This window comes from Vombatus ursinus, unplaced genomic scaffold (assembly GCF_900497805.2).
Source record: "Vombatus ursinus unplaced genomic scaffold, bare-nosed wombat genome assembly UNPS02014786.1, whole genome shotgun sequence".
In the NCBI taxonomy this organism is placed as follows: domain Eukaryota; kingdom Metazoa; phylum Chordata; class Mammalia; order Diprotodontia; family Vombatidae; genus Vombatus; species Vombatus ursinus.
Window position 1 is genome coordinate 31,521,576 of NW_020954564.1, and position 24,782 is coordinate 31,546,357.

At 40.8% G+C, this 24,782-nt stretch overlaps 1 protein-coding gene across 1 annotated transcript in view; it reads right to left on the bottom strand.

Annotated features, from left to right (window-relative positions):
• Window positions 1–3,240: 3,240 nt before the first annotated feature.
• Window positions 3,241–24,782, bottom strand: part of EFCAB8 (EF-hand calcium binding domain 8) — a 114,730-nt gene continuing 93,188 nt past the window's right edge. Inside the window, exons 22-28 of the mRNA XM_027868019.1 lie at window positions 24,100–24,321; window positions 19,741–19,893; window positions 16,681–16,849; window positions 10,728–10,848; window positions 8,921–9,116; window positions 8,742–8,837; window positions 3,241–4,435 (exon numbers count right to left, since the gene is read on the bottom strand). Coding sequence (XP_027723820.1) covers window positions 3,950–4,435; window positions 8,742–8,837; window positions 8,921–9,116; window positions 10,728–10,848; window positions 16,681–16,849; window positions 19,741–19,893; window positions 24,100–24,321 — 1,443 coding nt within the window. The 3' untranslated portion in view covers window positions 3,241–3,949. The remainder of the gene's footprint in view (window positions 4,436–8,741; window positions 8,838–8,920; window positions 9,117–10,727; window positions 10,849–16,680; window positions 16,850–19,740; window positions 19,894–24,099; window positions 24,322–24,782) is intronic.

A 24,782-nucleotide genomic window follows, 5' to 3' on the forward strand; every position in this document is an offset into this window, starting at 1 on the left:
TCTATGGTGGTGGTGGTGGTGGTGGTACTTTGTTCTTGAAGAGGACCAATGATATCAGGAGGGTTGGTGTCTTGACTTGCAAGTGAATTCAATTTAAGTGAGGCAGAGATGTGCAAAGTCATCAGCCTCATTCTCTCCTCCAGAGTTATCAGAGTCCAGTGGTAACACATAGGTGAAGACAACTGGCAGCAGCCCTGGATGCAGTGGGATACCCTGGCCTTTTAAAGGTCTTTCTCAGTTCTCAGTTTGTCTATTTGGTATTCAAAGCCCTTCATAGCCTGGCCCCCTCTCCTCCTACCTTTCCAATGTTCTTACACCTTACTCTCCATCACCCCTCTCTACAACCATATGTTGGGATCTGATGACACTGACTTCTTTGCTGTCCTTCTCACAAAACACTCCATCTCCTGAGCCCAAACACTTTTACTGACTGTCCCTCATATCTGGAATTCTCTCCTCATCTCCATCTCCTGGCCTCCCTGGCTTCTTTCAGGTCTTAACTAAAATCCCACCTTCTACAAGAAGCCTGTCCCAATCCCTTTTAATGCTAATGTCTTCCCTCAGTTGATTATCTCCAATTTATCCTGAATAAGATAAATAGCCAAGTGGCACTGTGACCTGGAGTCAGGCAAACATCTTCCTGAGTTAAAATCTGGACTCACACACTTACTAGCTTTGTGACCATGGGGGAGTCACTTAACCCTGTTTGTCTCAGTTTTCTCATCTGTAAAATGAGCTAGAGAAGGAAATGGTGAACCACTCCAGTATCTTTTGCCAAGAAAACCCCAACTGAGATCATAAAGAATTGGACATGACTGAAAAATGACTAAACAAAAATAAACATATATATATATACATATATGTATACACACATACACACATACATATACATACACAGTTATTTGTATGCTGTCTTCCCCATTAGACTATGAGCTCCTTGAAGGGAGAGACTGCCTTTTATTTTTCTTTGTATCCCCAGAGTTTAGCACAGTGCCTGACACACAATAAGCGCTCAATAAATTCTTGCTGACTGACTCGTACTACTTATGTGTGTGACCTTAGCCAAGACACTTACCTCTCTGATCCCCGGTTTCCTCATTTGGAAGACTGGGTAAGCTCTAGGATCCATTACAGCTCTAAAATCCTATGATGAGGTACAATGTAAATGGCCCCCTCCAAAGCTTTCATTTCCCCCCAAGAGATCCTCCCATCTCCCCACCGCCTTGCCTCCCACCACCAGCTGCAGCAGCAGCAGCAGAACCCTTACCTACAACTCAGTCCTAACCACTCCCCCATCACATATAGCTCTAACCCCCTTACAACTCTATCTCCATACCTCCAACATGTGCTACTCCCGCTTCTGCCCCCACAATGCCTCCAACCTACAGCTCTACTTTATACTCCACCCCCTACACCTATACCCACTCTGGCCTCTGTACTTACAGATCCATACCCTGTGAGGGGTCCAGGGAATTATTTGAGGTTCATGTAACTTACCTTTAATTATTTTTTGTAAATATTATCTTGAGGAAAAATGCAGATGTGCTATGCCTAACGCCAAGTGAGGGAAGGGTCTGGGCAGGAGAATTTTTGGCAAGAATGGCAAAGGCTTCACATAACCAACGATACTCACCAGCTGTATCTATAAACCGCAGCCATTACTTCCACCCTCGCCCTAGATCTCACAACAGAGGCATGGAGAGTACGCGTCTTAGGGAACGAGAGCACAATCAGACCAGATGGACCAGTTCACTCCTTCAGGACGGGAACGATTTCAGGATCATAGAGTTAGAGCTGGAAGGGACTTCAGAAACCATCTAGTCCACTTTATAGATGAGAAAACTAAGGCCCAGGAAAGTTATGTGACTTGCGTGAGATTGCGCAGGAACTATAAAAGGTGAACTCTGAATCTAGGCTCTCTAAATCCAGAGCTGGATTAAAATAATCCACAGTCTCCCAGTTGCCCCCAAAAAAGCACCTTTAGCCTAGGAGTGGGTCGTGAGTCCAGGGAGCTTCTCTAGGGTGGAGGAGGCCTGTTTCAATCTGAAGCAACAGACTTCCCTGAATGTTTCCACCAGGCCATAGGAGTTGGCTGGAACTATATTTTCCCTGTGTTCGGTCGAGCCCAGGTGTTACCTTATCAGTATTTAGAATCACAAAATTATTCTCAGTGTCTATATAAGGTTTAGGGAATTTATAGACATAGCGAGGCTCTAGGTTCCCCACTCTCTTCTCATCTCACCGCAGTTGGATTTGCTCTGGGTATCCCTAGAAGAAGAACTAAGACCAGTTTGAGGAGTTACAAAGAGGTAGATTTGGGTTTAATGTTAAGGAAAAACTTCTTAACCCTCAGGGCCATCTGTCAATGGAATGGAATATCTGGAAGGGTAATCCCCAAACACTGGGAATTTTTAAAGCTAGAGGAATATCATCAGGGTAATACAGTGGAGATTCCTACATTAAGTAGTTAAATGGGACCTGAGATGCTCTCCAACTCAGCTTCTATAAGCTTTCCACATTGTACGGTAAATTATCAACATAATTGATATGACCCATGACTACTGGGCAAGATCCTAGAAGGCCCCAAATAGAGCAAATTAGGCTGAAATTCCCCCCACCCGCTCCCAGCTGGTACTTAAGAACAAAAAAGAGATCTGAGAATCATGTATATGCCATCAATCTATGTGCCCCCTCCCCATTCCCATCAACATTAAATGGACAGGAATTACCATCTGCCTTCTACCACCAATCCCCACCCCTCAGGCTATTCTTCTGTCACATCTAGAACATACGTGTGTAGAACATATGTGTGAGTTTCAAGGGATCTGTAGGATCATTGAGTCCAGCCCTGTTAATTTTCCACATGAGAAAACTGAGACCAAAACTGAAGAAATTGCTTGCCCAAAATGTACAATCCAAAATCAGGATTTCTGACTCCAAACCCAATGCTTTTTCCTCCCCTATAATATTTTCCCTGACCATTCCATCCCATATTGACCTTGCCCCTCCCCTGAACAGCTTTTATACTATAACCTCATCCCACTCCCACCTCCAGGCCTGGGATATTTTAAAATCATCAATCACTCACTCAAAAAAATTTATTAAGCTCCTACATGAAAAACACTCTTCTAAATGTTGGGGATACAAAAAGAGGCAAAAGGCAGTCTCTGCTCTCAAGGAGCTTACAATTCAATGGGGGAGACAACATGCAAACAAATATATACAAAGCAAACTATGCGAGGGATAAATAGAAAATAGAGGGAAAGCACTAAAATTAAGAGGGGATAGTGAAGGCTTCTAGTAAAAGATGGAATCTTAGTTGGGACTTAAAGAAAGCCAGGGAATATCAGTAGACAGAACAGAGAAGGGAGGACATTCCAGAAAATGGGGAACAGGCAGAGAAAATGACCAGAGCCGAGAGATGGAATGTCTTGTTTGTGGAACAGCCAAGAGACTAGTGTCAAAATAGTCTTCATTTACAGAGGACTGAAAACAATCTGGCAAACTTTTTAAAGACTCTGGCACAGAGCTACATTCTCCGTCTTTAGACCATGTACATGGTCACATCAAACATCAACATGGCCCCATTAGTGGGTTATGTGGGAACTCTAGGTCCAGGATGGAACTAGAAGATGAGACTATGATCCATCCCTCTGAGAAAAAGGTTCCTCCCTCTCCCCACACCTCCTGGGATAATACAACCTAATCTGAGAGTATGAAGGAACCCCAAAAGAAAAATTTATTTCTCTCTCCTGAAGAAGTAACACATAGGTCTCAATGGGGGAGGGGAATAATTCTGGGAAGGGATATTGGGGTAGAGTGGAGCAACCAAGCCCACACTTTAATTGGTCTGATAAAGTAAGCAAAGAGTCCATCCATTTCTTACATTCATCTCAATGGGCTGGCAGCTTCACTGAGAGAAGGGGCCTGGGCTGGCAGCCTAACCAGGTCACACTTTAAGGATTGACTTCAAAGGCTTATTTAAGCCTGGGGTTGAAGTCTTCCCTGAAGGCACTGAACTGATTGTGATGGACGACTTGGTGGCCGTGGATGAAGAAGAATTTGAAGTTGCCTTCTTCTTGGAAGATACTGAGGAAGAATATAACAGTTTCTTTGAGACTGCTGATGCTGAAGAGACTGATGACTGCTTTAACGAAGAAAGGGAGGAGATTGAAGACAGCTTCAAAGAAGATATTGAAGTGATCGAGGAAGTCTTGGATGAAAATGGGCTGGAGAAAGAGAGGCTTTGTGACTGGATGGGAGTTTCCATCATGGGCATCTGTTTGATCAGAGAGAGGCTCCTGATGATCTGCTGGGTGACTAGCCAGACGTGTTTTTTCCTTGGAATCTGAGTTGTTTTCAAGATGGCCATGTTGGATCGGGTCAAATCTTGCAGGTCTTTGCAAGGGAGGCTCCTATAGACCCAAGGTGAGATCTGACCACAAAACCAGAGAAAGACAAAAAATCAGCATAGGGGGTCTATGGTGCAGGGGCACCAATGTTGGGCAGTTCTCTTGATCTCTGGAGAGAGACATACTCATCATCGGATGTAGGGCAAAGATAGGAAACCAAACTGAAAACAAAGAGATTTATTATTGTGCTGAGCTCACTGATAACTGATTCAATTTGCTAAGGTACAGATATGGCATTTATAACCTTTCAGTATACCACCAATCAGTCACATTCTACAGCAACTTAGAATAGATAAGTGTTTTACAGGACAGGGGTAGAGAAAGAGGGGAATCATTCAAGGGAGAGAATGGGAGCATTTGGAATACAAGTGGAAGGATTTCTTATCAGACTTGGGCAGGAGACAAGGGGAAATGACCAAATATTTTTACAATTGTGAAAGTCCTTTTTAGATAAAACTGCAGGATTTCTTATCCAAGGACGGCAAGTAGTTGTTACAATAGCAACATAGTAAAGTGTAATAGTAAAGTAACAGCTTTACCATGCCCTTGCATAGTTTGCTAATATTTTATTTCTCCTTCAATAGTAGTTGGGGACTTTCTGGTAATAGGAAATAATAGATCTTCACTCAGAATTTACTGTGGCAGCAGAATTTGGTAAAAAAAAAAACAAACTCTAGATTTAGAGGCTAAAGATTTCAGTTCAGATCTCAGCTTTGCCACTTATTTTCTGTGTGATCTTGAACAAGTTATTTGCTCTCTTTAGGATTTAGTTTCCTCACCTATAAAATGAGAGAACTGGACAAAGTGATTTCCAAGTCCATCCCATTTCTCCATTCTGTGCTCCTGTGACTTACTGTGTGTGCAGTATTAACAGGCTTGGAAATTTGATTTCCAAACTCAGAGTAGATATTTTTTAAGCAAATTATAAGAAAACATTAGGGCTATTAAAGTTTATTGTGCAATTCACTGAGATCAGTGAGAAGTGATAGATGACAGCTAGACAATGAGGAAAAGAGAAAAATTATAACAGAAAAAAAAACCGAAGAAATGAACTAAGTCCAGCAGTCAGGACCCATTAAGTGTCAGGGCAAGCAACCACACACACACAGCACTAGTCCACGAGAATAGTACAACCCAGAATAATAATTGGTATTCACAATTATTACTCAGAGCCAGCAAGAAATGGTAAACATATCCTCTGCTTAAGAAAACGTGTGTCCTATATAATCAACATCATACTGTTTGCCTTCTCGAGGGGTGTGGGAGGAGCAAGAGAGAAGGAATTTCAAATTCAAAAATTTTTAAAGTAATGTTAAAAATAATCTTATATGTAATTAGGAAATATTTAATGAAATAAATAAAAACACATTAAAAAAGAAAACATGATACTTTAAAAAATTTTCTAATTTAGAACTTTTGAGGTTATATTCAATTTTCCCTTTTCCTCACTTCTAATCTCCAATGAGTTAACAAATCCTGATGATTCCACCTCTGTATCATCTTTCTCATCCCTCCTCTCTATTCCTACTGCCACAATTCAAGTCCCTCATTACCACCCACCTTGGACTACTATAAGAGCTTCCTAACAAGTCTTCCTACATGGCTTTCTTCCTTTTCCAAGTCATCTTTTATACTGCTGCCAAAAAAATTTTTCATGTCCTTCACTCTACTCATGTCACTCCTTTACTCAAAAATCTTAAATGGTTCCCTATTACCCATAAAGTCCAAACTCCTTTGCCTGACATTCAAGGCCTCCCACAACTTGATACCACCCTAACTTTACAGTTTCATTTTATACACTCTGGCCAAATTGATCTAGTCTCTACGCCCAGAACATGTCCTGAATTCTCTTGCCTCCATACCTTTGCTCGCATTATTTATTCTCTGTACTCCACCCCTGGAATGGGCTCTTATAGGTAAGCTTTTTGTCTCACTTTCCCCAGAAGCAGGTTCCTATGCCACTTCCTAGACACCTCCACAACATGCTGCCACCCTATCCCCTCTTTCCAGCTTCTCTTTATGTTTTAGAATGTCAGTTTCTTGTAAGCAAAAACTATCTTGCTCACTTATATTTGTATCCTCAAGACCTGAAATCGAGTAAGTGATTAAAAAATGCTTTACCTATCTATCTACCCTTCCACAGCTATCGAATTTCTATCTACCCTTGGAGCGCAACTCAAATGCCTTCTCCTTGAAGTCATCCCAGATGCTCCTAGTGGTTAATGACCACATCCCCTCAGGTCTCACACATAACTTTGCCCAAAGACTTGAGTTTAAATCTAAGACCTGATTCTGACAGTCACTAATTGTACAACAAGTCACTTTACATCTCTGGGACTGAGTTCTTGATTTTTTAAATAAGAATAATAAAGGGCTGTGGTGAGGAAAACATTTTGTAAGACTTAAAGGTCTAAAGAAATGTGAGTTATCTTTATTATATATGAATTCATTAACATATTAATGAATTAACACATAATTATGTATTAATTATATACTAATGCACAATTATTAATTCAGGCCTCTTTAGCCAGCACCAAAGGAAGTGGGACAGCATTCTGAGGCAGAGCTAGATTAAGTAATGGATATCCATGTAAGTAGCCCAACTACTAAAAGAATTCTACCCACTCCTCTGTTTAACGTTATCTGACCTTCTTAATGATTGGTGAGTCCAGATACATCTGAGGTTTACTTTCCCTAAAATTGGTACATTTACAAAAGGTTTCAACTCTGTTTGTCTCAGCATAAAACGGCATAACCCCTAACATCTTTGGGCCATCCAGAACCAAATTATTTCCTGGATAATATCAGTTGCCTGGGTTGCAGTTAAAGGATGCAGCTTTATTTCCCAAAACCACACCAATGTAGAGCCCCAATATAGCAATGAAGTACATGTCCTATCCAAGTGAGTACAACCACTAAATCAATATTTATATACATATATGTATTGCATATATGTATATGTACATACACATACATGTAGACACATATATACATGTATGTTTACATGTGTGTCTTTTTTTTTTAGACCAATAACTATTGCAACTTAGTGTCAGGCTTTGCCTGCATTCCTGGAAATCTCTGACTTGAGCACAATAGTTATGCGTTTATGTCTCTTACAGTTTGTAAGGACAGGAATTATCCTACCTAAGTTTTTCTATTCCGCACAGCATTTCGCACAAGGCCCTGCAAACCATAGGCACTTAGCAAATGCCTGTCGAATAAATAAATGAACTTAAAGACAGCTCAAACCTCACTAAAGTATAAAAAGTTTCCATGTTCAGAGAGGTAAGTTTCAATCATCTGGAGCTATCGGTATACTGAATTCCTTAACGAGGGCAAATAAAAAGAATTCTCACTGTGGTTTCATTGACTCTAGCTTTTCCCAAGTAGGCTGGAAGTAGGAAGCAGGATGGGATGAGACACAAATAGGACTCAGAGTCCACAGTATTCATGGAAGGCAGTCCAACTCAGGATACTCCCTTAGGATCTCCTCTCCCACACTGTAGCCTGACCAACTCACTCAGTTGGCCACTTGCCATTCTTCCTCCCAACTCTTCATCAAGCCCCATAATGTACTTTCTGGACCTTTCCCACCCCATCATCACTTTTATCAGCATCAGACCTCTACTCATGTTTAAGGATAGATACACAGTCATCCCGACATTACATCTTTGCTATTGTTTTCAATTAATCTTACTTTAATAATTCAGTAGTAATGTAACTCAGGCTATTGCATTTGCATAAGCTCCTATTTACTGGTGGAGGAAATAATGACTCAGTGCTCCATGCCTGTAAGGCTACTTGTCTGTTCCCAAAGTATTTCTCTTTCTTTCTTCTTTTTCTCTTCTCTCTCCATCTCTCTCTCTCTCTCTCCATCTCTTTTTCTTCCATCTTTCTGCATGTCTCTCCTCAATCTCTCTCTCCTTCCTTCCCTCTCCCTCTCTTCTTCTTACATTTCTGTCTCCTCTCTCTTTGTTTTCTCCTCTCTCCTCTCTCTCTCCTTTTTCCCTCTCTCTCCTTCTCTCTTTCTTTTTCCCTCTGTCTCCCTCTCTCTTTCTGTTTCCCTCTCTCTGTACTTGGTTATCTGAATATCTGAATATAGATCTGCCAGGAAAGAGAGGGAAAGACCTGATGAAACCTGAAGGTTATCTTTAGTCTTGGGAAGTGACTTACCTAAGATAACACAGTTAGTGAGTGGTAGAACCCCACTCACATCCAGGTCAGACATCAAATATACCTAACTCTCTTTTTATTCTACCCTTAGAAACTTCTCTCTCCATTCCCCAGTCCCAGAAAATACCCCCCACATTGGTTAGCTAGGATTCTGACCTCTTTTTCTGTCACAAACTTCAGTGGTAATATTGGAGTGTATGGCGTGCGTGGCCGTTCCTTTGGCTTATATGCGCTTCCAACGATGTCACTTTTCTGAAACAATCACAGGTATATGTGAAGATTTAAAAGGGTAATTGGGACTCCTCAAGAGCCCTAAGGCCTAGCCCCCCTCTCACCAGCACCCCAGATGTCTTCCACTTGTTCCAAGTGTCTTCAAACCCCTCTCCAGCTTTGACAGACCCCAGCACGCTCTGCTCAGCCAACTGCCTCAGTCTGACCATGGCCTTCGGAGACTTGTTGTGCAGCAGGGACATCAGCTCCATCTGATCCCTGCGCTGCTGCATCAGGACCCTCGTGTATTCATCTTCTTTGCTAGGGCAGAAATGACTCAGGCTCAGTAACCAATCCCTCCTAATATCCCTCCCCAGGCCAACCTTGCAGGAAAAGTCTAGAAAAGGAAAGCAGTCCTTTAAAATAGGTTCCAGAGGTTTCCCGGGTCGGGGAGGGTCTTCCCATCACTCCATTTATCCAAATCTTGCCACCTTACTTCCAAGGCTCACCTCACTTCCTCCTTGAAATCTTCCCTGTTCAGCCCGCTATGATCTGTCTTTCCCTCACCTAAACTCCTGCAGCCTTTACTGTCTGTACTATATGTTTGATATCAATACTGTGCAGGGAAGGATGTGATGGTTAAGTTCCCATGGCTGGTGGTCTTGTTTAGCTAAGGTGGCAAACCCTTAGGGACAAGAAGCAAATGGGCACATACAATTTGCATGAGCCAAATACATCTTGGACTGAGCTGCAAATATAACTGATTTAGAGGTGGTCACATCGCTTGGAGGGAGAGAGTACCCCATAGTGGATGGAGAGCTGGATTTAGAACTAGGAAAGCCTGAATTTAAGTCTCATCTCTGACTAACACATACTGGTTGTGTAACCTCAAAAAGTCACTAACTCAGGGCAGCTAGGTGGCACAGTGAATAGAGATCTGACCTTAAAGTCAGGAGAACCTAAGTTCAAATCCAACCTCAGACACAACACTTACTAGCTGTGTGATCCTAGGCAAGTTATTTAACCCTGATCACCTCACCAAAAAGAAAAAAAAAAGTCACTAACTTTTCAGTGTCCTGGGCAATACCAAGATTATAAATTATAGAGAAGGTGCCATCCTGCCTTGGTAGAGGGAGTTTTCTCATCCAGGAATTCCCTATACCAAGGAAATCACAGACTCAGTCTTTATCCCTATTCACTTTGCGGGAGGAGAAGGGGGAGTTTCTTTGCTCCAAACTCACCTCAGCGTCTTTATCTGTTAAATGAAAGGATTCAGCAAAATGGTCTCTAGGACCTGCTCCAAGCCTGACACTCACTCACACACTCTCTCTCTCTCTCTCTTTCTCTCTTTTTCTCTCTCTCCCTCCTTCTCTCTGTCTCTTTCTCTTTTTCTTTCCCTCTCTCTACATATATGTATATATACATATATGTATATGTGTGAGTAAGAATATACATATTCTGGGGCAGCTAGGTGATGCAATGAATGGTGCAATGGATAGTGCACCGGCCCTGAAGTCAGGAGGACCTGAGTTCAGATTCGGCCTCAAACCAAACACTTGACACTTACTAGCTGTGTGACCCTGGGAAAGTCACTTAACCCCAACTGCCTAAAAAAAAATAAAAAAATAAAAAAATTATATATATATATATATATATGTATGTATGTATACACACATATATATAATATATCTATATATTCTTAGGCCCTTCTCCAAACCTGACATTCCATGTTCTAAAGGACCTTCTGACTGAGACATTCTGTGATTCAACACTGGAATACTGGAATATGTATCTCAGCCCAGCTCCAAACCAAATTAAAGGTCCTGCAGTTTTGGAAAGGGGAACTTGTGTGCCATACCAAGTTTGAGGATTTTCCCTGCCACCACCCTCCTCCCTTGTAAGTCTACAGAAGTTTGGAGTTGGTCTACTCACTCCCACTCAGGGACTTCCTTTATCTCAGGCACTGCTATCAGCTCTGTGGTGGATGGTTTTTGGTAGAAGTCAGTCTTCCCCGCAGGCACAAGCTTTCTCCAAAGGCACAAGCCAAAGGTTCCTGAGATTTAACTCAAATCAGTTCAGTAACTAGAACTGACAACCTTCCATCCTCCCTCAACCCCTCTCTGCCTCTGAGGAGCATTCCCCACCAAGTCTTTCTTCTCTCAACTCTTATACCTGCTTCCCCATTCCCTCTCTATTTGCATATTCTCAGAGTGGCCACCAGTCTCTCATCTGAGGCCCCAAAGCTCTGAAAGAGCTATTTCAGAAGTCAGATGGCTCCAACTTTGCTGTATCTTTAGACAAGTTATATAACCACTTCGGGCTTCAACTTAATATCTGGAAAATAGGAGTGGGTTGATCAAACTAAGACAGTACAGTATAAAGAAACAATACAACCCAGCTCCTACCACCACTACTCCAACAATGACCTAGAGAGAACACCAAACCAGAAGCAATTAGAAAACTAAAGGAGAAACTACAGTGGGTCACCTTTTCCTACCAAGATCAAAATTCAACCTACAGGCAAATGACCAGAATAGGAAATATGAAACATGATTGAACCACAATTCTGGACCAAATTCCCAGAGCTCTGAGCTAGGCCAGTATCACAGGGATGACCAGACCTAATCATAGATAACACAGGACCCAGGGTCCAGACCAGTAGCATGAGGTCTGTCTCAAAGTGACTGAGAGCAGTGACTCAGCACACCAGAGCTCAGAGCTAAAGTAGCAGCATGGGGATGCGCAGAGCTGTTTATAAATTCAACCCTGAGGCCATGCTACCAGTTTTGGGTCTCTCAGAGGGACTAGGAGCATAGTGTCAGTGCCCATAGCCCCATGTTGCAGTCACACAGGGCAGGTTAAGGACTTAAGCGTCCTGCTGGGAATAGTTGTGGGAAGGTGGATAGAAGGTATTTCCCCATGGGGCCAGGGTTGGAGACTAAGACCAGAACTCTCAACTAAACCAGCAACACCAGGTTGCCTAAAGTAGATTGGGGGAAGAATGAATAAACAAAAAAAAGATAAAAAAACTATCACGATAGCACGGATGCCCAAGACACAAACTTACAAGAGGAAAATAACCCCAACACACCTAAAAGCAAAAACTCAAAGAAAAACACAGCTTGCCCACCAGATCAATTCATATTCCTAGAAGAAATGATGTAAGAGGTTTTAAAATTATATTACAAATGAAATGAGAGTTATAGAGGAAAAAATTAGAAAAAGGAAGGAGAATTGTGAAGAAAAGACTTGGAAAGAGAATTAACAAATTACCGGAAGAGGAACAAAATTTTGCTCAGGTAAAAGACTTTATAAAAATCAGAATAGATCAAAAAGAAATCATTGGTTCCAGGAAACAAGAAATACTAAAACAAAATCAAAAAATTTAAAAATAGAATAAAATGCAAGGTATCTCATCAAAAACAACTGACCTAGAAAATGGATTAAGAAAAATGACTTAGGAATCACAGGACTACCTGAAATCCCTGACCAAAAATAGAGCTGGATATTGTATTTAAAGAAATGATCAAATAAAACTGTCCAGGTATTTTAGAACCAGAGGACAAAGTGAAAACAGAAAACATCCACTGATCATTTCCTGAAAGAAACCTCAAAATGAAAATTTTCCAGGAATATCATAGCAAAACCCAGAGCTTCCAGGTCAAAGAAAAAAATATGGCAAGTAGCCAGAAAGCAAGAGTTCAAGTACCAACGCACCACAGTCAGAATCACATAAAATTAAACAGCTGCCACTATAAACAAACAGAAAGACATAAGACAGTATTTCAAAAGGTGGAAGATAGAGGCTTACAACCAAGAATAACTTTCCCATAAAAACTGAGTATCATGCTACAAGGAGGAAAACAGACTTTTATTGAATGAACTTTAATATTTCCAAGCATTCCTGATAAAAAGAACAGAGCTCAATAGAAACTTTGACATACACACATAAAGAGAAACATAAAAGGTAAATACAAGTGAGCAATGAGGTAAAGCCTTTATAAGAATAAAGTGTTTACTTTCTAATTGTGGGGGAGGGGTGAGGATAATACAAGCTTCCCCTAAGAACTACAATGTCATCAGAAGTCATATAGGGAGTCACTTGGGAGAGGTTTTTGTTATATGTTGATGATCTTAAAAGAAGATGGGAAGGATGCCGTAAGAAAGAAAAGAGGAGAAATGAAGGAGGATCTCATATAATTGTTATGATGGCACAAGTAAAAGTCTTTATCAATGAGGAAGGAGGAGGGTATCACTTGAACCTCAATTTCATCTGAACTCATAAAAGAAGGATAGAATACAGATGCATAAAGCACACAAATAAAGAGTTTGGTATAGAAATACAATCAACTCAAAAGGGAAACAGGAAGAAACTGAAAGAGAAGAAAGGTGATAAATGAAACACAGGGAGATCTAGGGTAAAGATTGTTATAACCAAAAAAAATTCCTATATTGGGGGGCGGGGAATAATGAAGAGGAATTTAAAAGGAAATAAAGAATAAGAACATGTAATTGGGGTCTGGGTGAAGGGAAGATAAAGGGAGCAGGCTGGTAGAAGCTGTTTGCATCAAGTATAGACCAGTGGGGCTGGTTTCACTGCTTTTCCACACTCCTCCTCTTCTGTGTAAAGAGTGGCCAGGGAGTATAGAGAGGGGGGAAAGTATAAAAGAATAGAATGGAGGGAAATATAAAAAAATGTGAAAGGTTTTTGTACGAACCAATTCAGCTAAGATTAGAAGGAAATGGTTAACTGGAAGAACTATTTACAGCAAGTTTCTCTGATAAAGGTCTCATTTCCAAAATAAATAAGAAATTGATTCAAATTCATAAGAATAAAAGCCATCCCTCAATTCATAAATGGCCAAAAGATATGAACAGGCAGTTCTCAAGGGAAGAAAGGCAAACTTTGTTGTTCAGTCATTTTCAGTCATGTCCAACTCTTCATAACCTCCTTTGGGGTTTTCTTGGCAAAGATACTGGAGTGGCTTGCCATTTCCTTCTGCAGCTTATTTTAAGGGTGGAGAAACTGAGACAAACAAATTTAAGTGACTTGCCCTGGGTCACACAGCTAGTTAAGTGTCTAATGCCGAATTTGAGCTCAGGTCCTCCTGACTCCAGTCCCGACACTCTATCCACTGCACCACCTAACTGCATTAGAAATGTAAACTAGCTATGGCTAAATGAAAATAATTAGAAAAAATGCAAATTAACTATGAAGTTCTGCTTCCCACCTATCAAGTCGGCAAAGCTGACAAAAAAGGTAAAGAACAAATGTTGGAGGGTCTGTAGGAAAACAGGAACACCAACTCATTGTCAGAACTGTGAATTGGTCTGGCCATTCTTAAAAACAATTTGGAACTATGCCCAAAAAAAGTTACTAAATTATAATACCCTCTGATTCAGCAATGCCACTACTTAGCCTTCTACTCCAATGATATCAAAAAAGAAGAAAAGGTCCTATATAAGGAAATGTGTGTGTGTGCATGTGTATGTGTGTGTCGGTGTGTGTGTGTATGTGTGTGTATGTATAAAAGCTCTTTTTGTGATGATAAAGAACTAGAAAATAAGGTAGTACCTACCAATTGGGGAACAGCTAAACAAATTATGCTATACAAATGTAATGTAAAACTATTATGATTTAAGAAATGAAGAGATAGTTTCAGAAAAAAATGAAATATTTATATGGACTGATACACAAAGTCAGTAGAAACAGGCGAAAAATTATAACATAACATCAAAATTGTAATAACAATTTTGAAATACTTAAGAACTCTGATCAATGTGATAATCAGTCATGATTCCAGGGGAGAGATGATGACGAATGCCACCCAGATGTGTCATAGACTAATGTGCAGAATGAGACACATCTTTTTAGATGTGACCAATATCATATTGTCTTGCTGGACTATGCAAGAGGTTTTTCTTTTCTTTTTGTTTCCAATGGAAGGAAGAAGAAGTGCTTGACAATGTTTTTTTAAGAAGGAAATAGAGGTATGGTATGAAATTTCTAACAGGAAAAGCAATGTGGGGAAGGGGAAACTAGGGGTGGCAACAAGAAAATATATTAGTCTTTGTATCCATAGTACCTAGCACACACATAGTCTGCAATTAATAAATACTTGGTGATTGATAAATAGAGAAGGAACCAAGTTCCTCCCTCCTTTCTCTCCCAGGCAGAGCACACAGGCTGTGGGTGCAGAGTGGTCTCCAGTGACGGTTCAGAAGTTTCCCCCAAGTAAAATGTCTGCACTGGGGGCTCCCATTCCCAGAGACGATCTTCTAAGTCGTCTTGGCCACAAGATAACTATGATTGTAGAGCTCTTTCTACTTTCCAAATAATGTTCCTGTTGTATCTAACCTTCACAACTATCCTGAAATGGACACCAAGGAGAGTCATTTTTAAAGAAAAAGAAACTGAGACACAGAAAGGTAATTTGGTTTGCCCAAAGTCACAAAATGAGTTACTAATAAAAGCAGGAATAGAACTCGGGTCTCTCAATGCAGTATCCTATCTAAACTACATTGCTAAATTCCATGGATTACTTTAGGTTAGAAAGGGGGAGAAAGAGAAAGTGTGGAATCCTTTGGGGTACAAATAGAAGCTTCTTCTCCACCCCCAACTCACCCCCATCAAAACCTGAAATCCTAATCAGGGGGAAAAAAAGGAAAGAAATTGGTTCCTGCTGTCTGCTACTTATTCAACTCATTATTTAAAATGTTATGCTGCTTCCGTTTTGTTACAACTTCAGACTATGAAATTGAGGACCAGACAAGTTATGTTTAAAAGTATACAGCAGTCATCCACCAAACCCCAAACTTTTGTGTGTAGAATCACACACAAAACCCCAATTATCTACAACTACACAGTATTGGCCTCTGAAATATCTGCACTCCCCTGGTAGAGATCAGCAGGGACACTTGGGAAATTACTACCCTAAAATCATCACAGAGTTGTAAAAAGCAAAGTCATAAATCTGAAAGTGCTTTGAAAATGGTGAAATGTCCTGCACATGTAAGATGTTATTAAGAGCCCCTTAGAGAGACAAAACTCTAAAGGAAAGCCCACGCACACAAATCCCTCCCAAAAGAGTCATACAACTCATTTCCAAGAAAAAATAGAAATAACTTTTGGATCATCTAGAATTACTATTTGTGTTGGTTTTGTTTGGGATTATTCTTGGTGGTAGGGCATTGTTTTGTTTTGGATTTTTTGGCAGGATCAGCTGGAGGGAAGGGGGAGGAATCTCCTGGCCATTGAAACAGATAACCAAGAGCTGAATAAATTTGAGTTTGAGGGGCAGGAGCATGTTATGCACCACAACTTGATGATTCACCATCACATAACACTGATAGAACATGGCTACATGTTAGCATTACACCATAGACAATGGGTACAAAATAGCAACAATTATTCTAATAGGGGCAGAGTTAAGGGAATTGACAAATACAGCTAAGGATTCAAAAAGACCCATACGAATAAGTAAATATCATAGTATATTAATGTAATGAAATTGTGCCATAAGAAATGATGAAAGGAATGGTTTCAGACAAACCTGAAAAGACTTATAAGAAGAGATGTAGAATGAAGCAAGCAGAACCAGGAGACCAGTTTAATTAAGAACGCTAATCATGTCAGAGGACTAATGTTGAAACAGAGTACCCACCTCCTGACAAAGAAGTGAAGGACAAAAATCTTGATGTAAAATATGCATTTGGGGACATAATCAATTCAGGAATATGTTTTTGCTTGATTATGCATATTTGTTACAAGGGTTTTATTTTTCTTCTCTTTTTATTTTTTTTTTGAAGGAAGGGAGTAGGAGGAAGATAAAGTAAAATGCTTGTTAATTGAAAAATAAAAGATTCCCACCAAAAGCATCCATACCAATAGCCTCGCCAGAGATCTTCCAGGCCTTGACATTAAAGTCTGCACCAGCACTGATGATCACATGGAAATGGTCCCCAAAGGCAACATCAGTCACACTGTCATCATGAGCCTGCCAGGAGATCAGCAGCTCTGGGGGGATTAGGGAAATGACATGGCTACCAATGACCTATGGGAGACAGATCAGGTTCATGGTTCATAGAATATTAGTGATACAAGGTTCATTAAAAATCACTTTGTCCAATGCCCTTGTTTTACAGATGGAGAAAATGATAGCCCAAAGAGATCAGTCTCTTTAATTTAAAAAAAAATAATGATGTTCAGTTTAGCATTGATTTAAAGATATCAGTCAAGAATTGTAGTCTCTGATTGGCTCTATCAATTCCCTGTGTAAAGTCACATGCAAATCATCCTTTCTGAACCTTGGTGTACTTATCTGTAAAATGGAGAGATAACCCATATTCATTTACCAGAGTTTTTGTGAAGATAAAATACTAGATTATATATTTCTTGGGAAGAAGAACTTTGTCTTTTCTACTTTGAATCCCCTGAAATGCCTAGCAAAGTAACTGTATAACACATAGTAAACTTAATAAGTATTTGTTCAGTCAACAAGCATTTGTCAAATGCCTACTATATCCTAAGTACATTGTTAAACACAGAAAATACAAAGACAATATTTAAACAGACCCTAAGCTCAAGAAACTTACACTCATTGAATGAATGAATGAAATTATATAATAGGACTAAAGTAAATGTTCTAAAGTTAAATTATCCAAACTGATATATCTACTACCTACTTACATAAAGAGAATTACTCCAAACTAAATCTGTGTCCTGAAAAGGAAATTATTAATTAACTTGATACAAAAATTGGAATAACTAGAAAATTGATAAGTGGGCCCAACTTTAAAGAAACCCACTATTCAAAAATCCAGATTTATGGGGGCAGCTAGGTGGCGCAGTGCATAGAGCACCAGCCCTGAAATCAGGAGGACCTGAGCTCAAATCCAGCCTCAGACCAAACACTTGACACGTACTAGCTGTGTGACCTTGGGCAAGTCACTTAACCCTGATTGCCTCACTAAAAAAAAAAAAAAGAAAGAAAAAATCCAGATTTATGTAACAGATAAACTACAAGGTACTAAAATTCACTTTATTTTTTTACAGGTCACCCCAGCTCACCTAGGTTGGAAATTCAGGCGTTACTCAAGGACAAGATCCCACTAGAGATCAGCACAGGAGCTTTGACTTGCTCTATTTTTCAGCCATGGACAATTCATTCACCTTAGGCAACCTGGGAACTCCGCACAGTGATGCCAAACTTAGTACGCACACCTGGCCTGTGTAGCCCACTGACTGCAGCTCAGCATTCCCAAGCTTAAGAGCCAGTCTCAGCCTACCCAATTGCTGGGATTATAGGAGTGTACCACTATACCCAGAAACTATTCACTTTACAAAAACATTGCCTAAGACCAGCCAGTTCTGGAGGATCACTAAATAGCAGCAACATTGCTACCTTATGGAAGTATACTAAAAAAGACTTAATATATTCCATATCTACTTACAGAATTGGATCCTCACAGCCCCATGAAATAGGCAGAGCCAGGTTTGCCATTTCTACTGGACAGACGAGCAACATGAGGCTTTCTAGGAAATGAGTGATTTGTGCAAAGTTTCAAAACTAGTGAGCACCAGCTAGAACCCCATGCTAGGTCTTCTGAAGCTTTCTGACTCCTAATTCTTTTTCTGCTATGACCTGGTTTCTCACCTCACTAACCACTTGATAGACAGGCTAGAAAAGGATAATATTGTACATTCAATACGTAATTCATAAGTGTTTAACAAGTGACCAAGAAACTCAAGGGTCTGAAAAATATTTAATAATAATGATAATAATAATAGTTAAACATTAACATAGCACTTATTATGAGCCAGGCACTGTGCTAAGCACTTTACAACCATCATCTCTTTTGATCCTCACAACCCTGAGAGATCGGTGCTATTATTATCCCTATTTCACAGATGAAAAAAATTGAACAAACAGAGATTAAGTGACTTGTCCAGGGTCACACAGCTAGGAAGTGTCTAAGTCTTCATTTGAACTCAGGTCTTCTTGACTCCAACCAAGGGCTCTATCCACTGCTCCACTGAGCTGTCCTGATTTAGTCAATCAATAGAAAAATTAAGATTCAACTTAGAAAAATTCAATTTACAAATAGTCATTCAGGCTTCTATCTTTACTTCAGTTTCAGGAATCTATGATTCCATAGGTATAGATTCCTAACCAGAAAGTCTGCTTAACAGAATGCATGTAACAGATCATTTGTAAACTATATAGGGAATACCCATCAATGGGGAATGCCTGAACAAATTATGTCACATAAATATAATGGAATACTACTGTGCAGTAAGGAATAATGAGAGAGAAGGTTTTAGAGAAACATGGGAAGACTTGAGTGAAGTGATACAGAAGAAAGTGAGTAAAGCAAGAGAATGATGGATATTATACCAACAATATAAAAGCTAACAACTTTGAAAGATAAAACTTCAGATCAAATGTAATGACCAGCCAAGATTCCAGGGGAGTGATGATGAAGAATGCTGACCTCTAGACAAAGAAGGAATAGATTAAATAAGCAGAACAAGACAACATTTTTAACATGACCTAAGTAGGAATTTATTTTGCTTGACATGTGTATTTCTTGAAAGAATTTTGTCCCCTACCACCACCTGGGGGGGGGGGGGGAGAGGAGAGAGAGAAAAAATACATGCTTGTTCATTGAAAAGAAATTATGTATAATAATGATAATAACAGCAAGCGTTTATATAACACTTTAAGGTTTGAAAAGTACTTTGCGAGAGAGAGAGAGACAGAGAGAGAGAGACAGAGAGAGAGAGACAGAGAGAGAGAGAGAGATGTGGCAACTGGTAATGAAACACAAAGGAACTAGAGTCCCACCCACCCCTTTCTAGTCCCATCCTTAGCACCTCAATGGGAACTGAAACACTTTACTATTAATGGGAATCAGGGGAATATTCATTCAGAAACCCTCCTACCTCCTCAGTTTCCAGGGGTTCCTGCTGTATTTCCACTTGACCGTCTGCATGAGTTAAATTCCGGTAAATATTTTCCTGAGCAACTCTTTCTTCCCTGACAGAGAACGTCTTCTGTTCACTGGCCAGTCTACAGTAATCCTTGATATCCCAGATCTAGGAACCAGAGGTTGGGTTAGTAATCCTGTTTGAATCCATTTTCACTACAGGTTTCTACTACTCAAACCCTTGCCCCTGCCCCTTTTCCCTCCCAAATCCAAGCCCTCAAAGCTCCAGCCACATCCCTGAACAAAGGGTGGAAGATATCAGTTATAAGTCTCATGGCCAGGAAAGAAAGTATTAGTCAATGAGAGAGTCAACATAACATAAGTCAACATGTAGCCTCATCTACAGTACACATTCCTACATTGTGGATAGATGCTTGATGAGTCTGAGATTTTCTTTTGCTGAGTAATGGAATCTAACATCACTCAGCTCAACCTACCATGGTGGAGTTCAACATATAGGATCTCCCTGCAAGCCTGAACTCCACTATGATCAGTTTCATTTCCTCCTTTCTTGCTTCTCCATCTCTTGCTTGGCTTTTTCTGCTGCCTCTCCTCCAACTCCCCCCCCCTCCAAAGTCAGGGTCAAGCTATAATATTCTGGACAGTTTGCCTTCAGGTAAAGTCTGAAGCCCCTTGGTCCTTGGAGCTAAGAGAAGGCTTGAAAAGGGACAGCCTAGCAGCAGCTCTGTTTCCTTGCTCTCTGTATAATCCCTTCGGGGGAAGCTCTTAAAAAGGCTGGTGACATTCTCCCCCAAGCTAAAACATTTTAAAATCCCTTGAAAAATCACTCATGATAAACTTAACTTCTTCCAAATTCCAATAAAAGCAGCAAAGTAAACATTAGCACCTGAAAGTATAAGGATAACTATCTTAGCACCTAAGTAATCATCTCAAAGGTGTCACTCACAGGAAATGTGCATCAATCGTACATACAACAGACTCAGCACAACGCACAGCATCAATTGACAAGCTGTTTGAGAAACTTCCTGTCTAAACTACACACAAGACACATTCCATGTACATATCACAACAGCACATTCCTATCCATTTATAACCACAAGCAAATATGCATAAGAGCAAACAATGCAAACCAGCAATACACCATTGACAAAGCTTTAAAAATAACAGCATGCTTAAGCAGCCAGGTGGTACAGGGGATAGAGTGCTGGGCCTGGAGTCAAGAGGACTCGTGTCCCAGAGTTCAAATCTGGCTTATATCACTTTTCTCAGTCCCTGAGAACCATCTGCTCTCACTGCTAATCATGCAGAGACATTTGAGGCAGAAAAGGTTGGTTCAATAAGCACTGCAAGCATGATGCCTGGTGGAAATCCCAAACTGTCCGTTGTATTGCCTTTGATTTGTAGCCTAGCTCCCCGGGTGCCACATTTGGCTCTCACTCCTTCCAGGTTTATTATCACATGGATTTCAGGACAGGGCATCTAGGTGCTGATTGGTCTTTCCTGGCTCATAATGAATGCTGGATTCATAGCTGATGATGCTCTTCTTCATTTCTGGCAAGCAGCATCTAACTTGGCACTGGTCGAGATGTTGGTGAACTGCTGTCAGTCTGCAAGGGCAAATTAGCTCCATAGACATACAGTCTTTGAACTTTTCACTAACAGGCAGCTTCAAGGTCAAGATCAAACAACAGCATTTTAGCAATTGCCCTTGGATAAATTCTAAACTCCTTCAGGACTTTAAGGACACTAAAAGAGGGGCTTGCCTATCCAAAGGTAGCTCTGCCCTCCTTGGCTCCAAGTCCTTTTTTGAGGATCTCCAAAAAGGCCAGCTTTACTTAAAAACTTTCACTTGATCCTACCAACCCCTCTATATCTTTTCTCTTTCACAGCCAAATTCCTAGGGGAAAAACTGTCTTTACTTCCTGCTTCCATGTTTTTCTCCTCTCAGTCACTTTTTAACTCTTTGATATCTTGTCTCCATACTTCATTATTCACACTGCTCTCTCAGAAAGTGATGTTTGGTTGCCAAGTCCAATGGCCTCTGCTTTTCAGGCCTTCCTCTTGCATTCTCTGTAGAATTTGACACTGCTAATCACTCCCTTTTCCTGAGGACTCTCCTCTCTGAATTTCCATGAGCCTGCTCTCTCCTGGTTCTCCCCCCATCTGTCTAGCCTCTCTTTAGTCTCATTTGCTGAATCAGCATCTATGTCCCTCCCACTACATGCACAGTGTATCTTGGGGTTCAGTTCTGGGCCCTCCTCTCTCTACATACTCTCTTGTGTGATCTCATGGATTCAACTATTATCTCCATGTGGATGACTCCCAGATCTATACATACAGCCCTCTGGCAATCCCTTGTGACTTTGGGAAAGTTACAACTTTTCTGGGCCGTCTCCCTTCCATTTCTAAATCTATAATCTCATGATCCCTTTCTCCTGTATTAGCAGTTACCTCGTGGGCATTCCCAACTAGATGATCTGTAGACATCTTAATTCAACATGCCCAAAAACTTTCTGATCTCTGGCCATCTTCTCATTACCAACTGCCTTGCCACCCCGAGAGAAACTTCCACCCTGGGCCCTCCTGTGCCCTGATTGATGAATGCTTCTCCTAGACCACTATTTCAAGAAAGTCTTAATAACCATGCCTCGTTTTCTCCTCACTCTTCAGCCATGTTCTCCCTGCCAACTCCCTCTCATTCCTATTCTCTACGAACTATGACCAAATCCTCACTGCCACAGATAGGACACATCAACTACCCTATGCCCAGTGACCCATCTCTACTTCACTTTGTGTGTTGTCTCTCCCATTAGGATTGAAGCTTTTGTTTTTGTATCCTCAATGTATACGAGGTTGGGCACATAGCAAGCATTTAATTCTTTTTCATTCATTTCTTCATTATTTGAAAGAAAAATACTTTCTAATGTGTCTATTTCTTCCAAGGACAGTACTGTCCTTCCAGGAAGTCCAGTTCCCAACTTCACTGTAACCCTCAACTGTTTTGTTTTCACCTCCGCCTCACATTCTGGCATTTATCTCTAGATCACAAATTTAAATCTAGAAGGTGCCATAGAGGCTCACAAGTATAACCTGAGAGACAGATGAAGTGACTTGACTAGGGTCACAAGGGGGAAGGGAGAGGAGGGAAATAAACATCTCTATATTGCCTATTATGTGCCAGGCACTGTGCTAAGAACTTTACAAATACTATCTAATTTGATCCTCACAAAAGCCGGGCAACCAGGCATTTCCATTATTATCCCCATTTTACAGTCGAGGAAACTGAGGCAAAGAGTGGTTAAGTGACTTGCCCAGAGTCACACAAGTAGTGTTTAAGGTGGGATTTGAACTCAGGTCTTTCCAACATCAAGCCCAGTGCTCTATCTACTGTGTCCCTCAACTGCCTAATCAGTTGCCAAGTCTTAGCTGTTCTCCTTTCTTAATGTTTGCCCATCTCTCACATCTGTCCCCTACTCTCCACTCACATGTCAATTCCCTAATTTAAGTCCACATCATCACTTCCCCTAACAACTGTAAAAGGCTCCTAATTGGTCCCCTTGCTTCAAACCTTTTCCTTGTCTAATCCATGTTCCACATAACTGTCAAATGGATGTTCCTAAAGCCAAGATATCACCATGTTACTCCTCTACTCAAGAAACTGCATTGGCTCCCAGCTGTCTCTAGGATAAAATACAAACTCCTCCATTGGCAATTAAGTCCTTTCACAATCACTCCAGCCTACCTTTTCCAGTCTTATTACACTTTACACCCCTTTGCTCACCCTACATTTCTGTCTAAACATCCCATTTGCTGTTCCCTTCACCTAAGATTCCATCTCCTGTCTCTGTGTCTTTGCACAGACTGCCTCCCTTGCCTGGGATGCACCCCCCTCCTCATTTATGACTCATAATTCCTAGCTTCCTTCTAGGTTCAATTCACTTGTACCTCCTATGCAAAATCTATTCTGCCCACCCCACCCCTCAGTAGCTAATGTGTTCCCTTCAACCAAATTAGTATGTGTTTTGTACATATTTTGTATTTAATCAATCAACACAATCTTGTCACTTACCATGTGCCAGGCACTGTGCTAAGTAAGCACTGGGAAAATAAAGACAAAAACAATTCTTGCCCTTGAGGACAATCTTGGTTTTGTCTTTGGGTCCCCAATCTAGTGCAAGGATTAGTAAAAAGTGGTTGTGGAATGAATGAATGAATGAATGAACAGAACTGAGGGCATACGAGGTGGGGTTGGTGTTGGCAAGAAATAAAATTAAAAGTAAGAGAGAACAAGACCACAAATTAACTGAAATAATTTCTTTGATCTCTCAGCCCTAACATGAAACCCCACACTCACCTTAAGGTGCCCTTTGGAGTCCCCAGTTATTAAGATCCAGTCCTTTTCATCACTGACCATAGCACCAACAACTGAATCCTGACACTGATTACCTGCTGGTTGGAATTTTCCCAGCAAGCCCCCTTTGTCATGAATTGACCAGGCATAAATATAGCCATTGCCAGCACTGCTCAGAAGGGTGGCTGTTCGAGGGGTCTGAAGCCGAGTGGGCAGGAAAATTATCTGCAGGGGAGAAATGCTCTTAGCTGAGGGCATCTGCTGTCTCTCCCATGCCAGTCAAAGCCTTTGTGGCAGTGACTCAGACATAGAGACAGTCACCAACTACAGTAAGAAAGACACAGACATACATAGTCATACAAGCCATACAAGCAGCAAGATACACATACACACAGCTATACAAGCAGCAAGAAAGGTACACATACACAAATAACTACATACACAAAATCAGTGAGAGACTCACACACATACACAGAGGCACACAAACCACAAACAGCAAGACAGGCACACACACAGCCCCATGTGCAGCAAGAAAGGTACAACCACACTCAGTCAGACAACCCACATATGCAGCAAGAGAAGCATACATAGCTACACACATACACACACGGCAAGACAGGCATACAAACACAAAGCAAGGGAAGTATATACACACAGCCACACAAACAATAAATGCAAACACACAC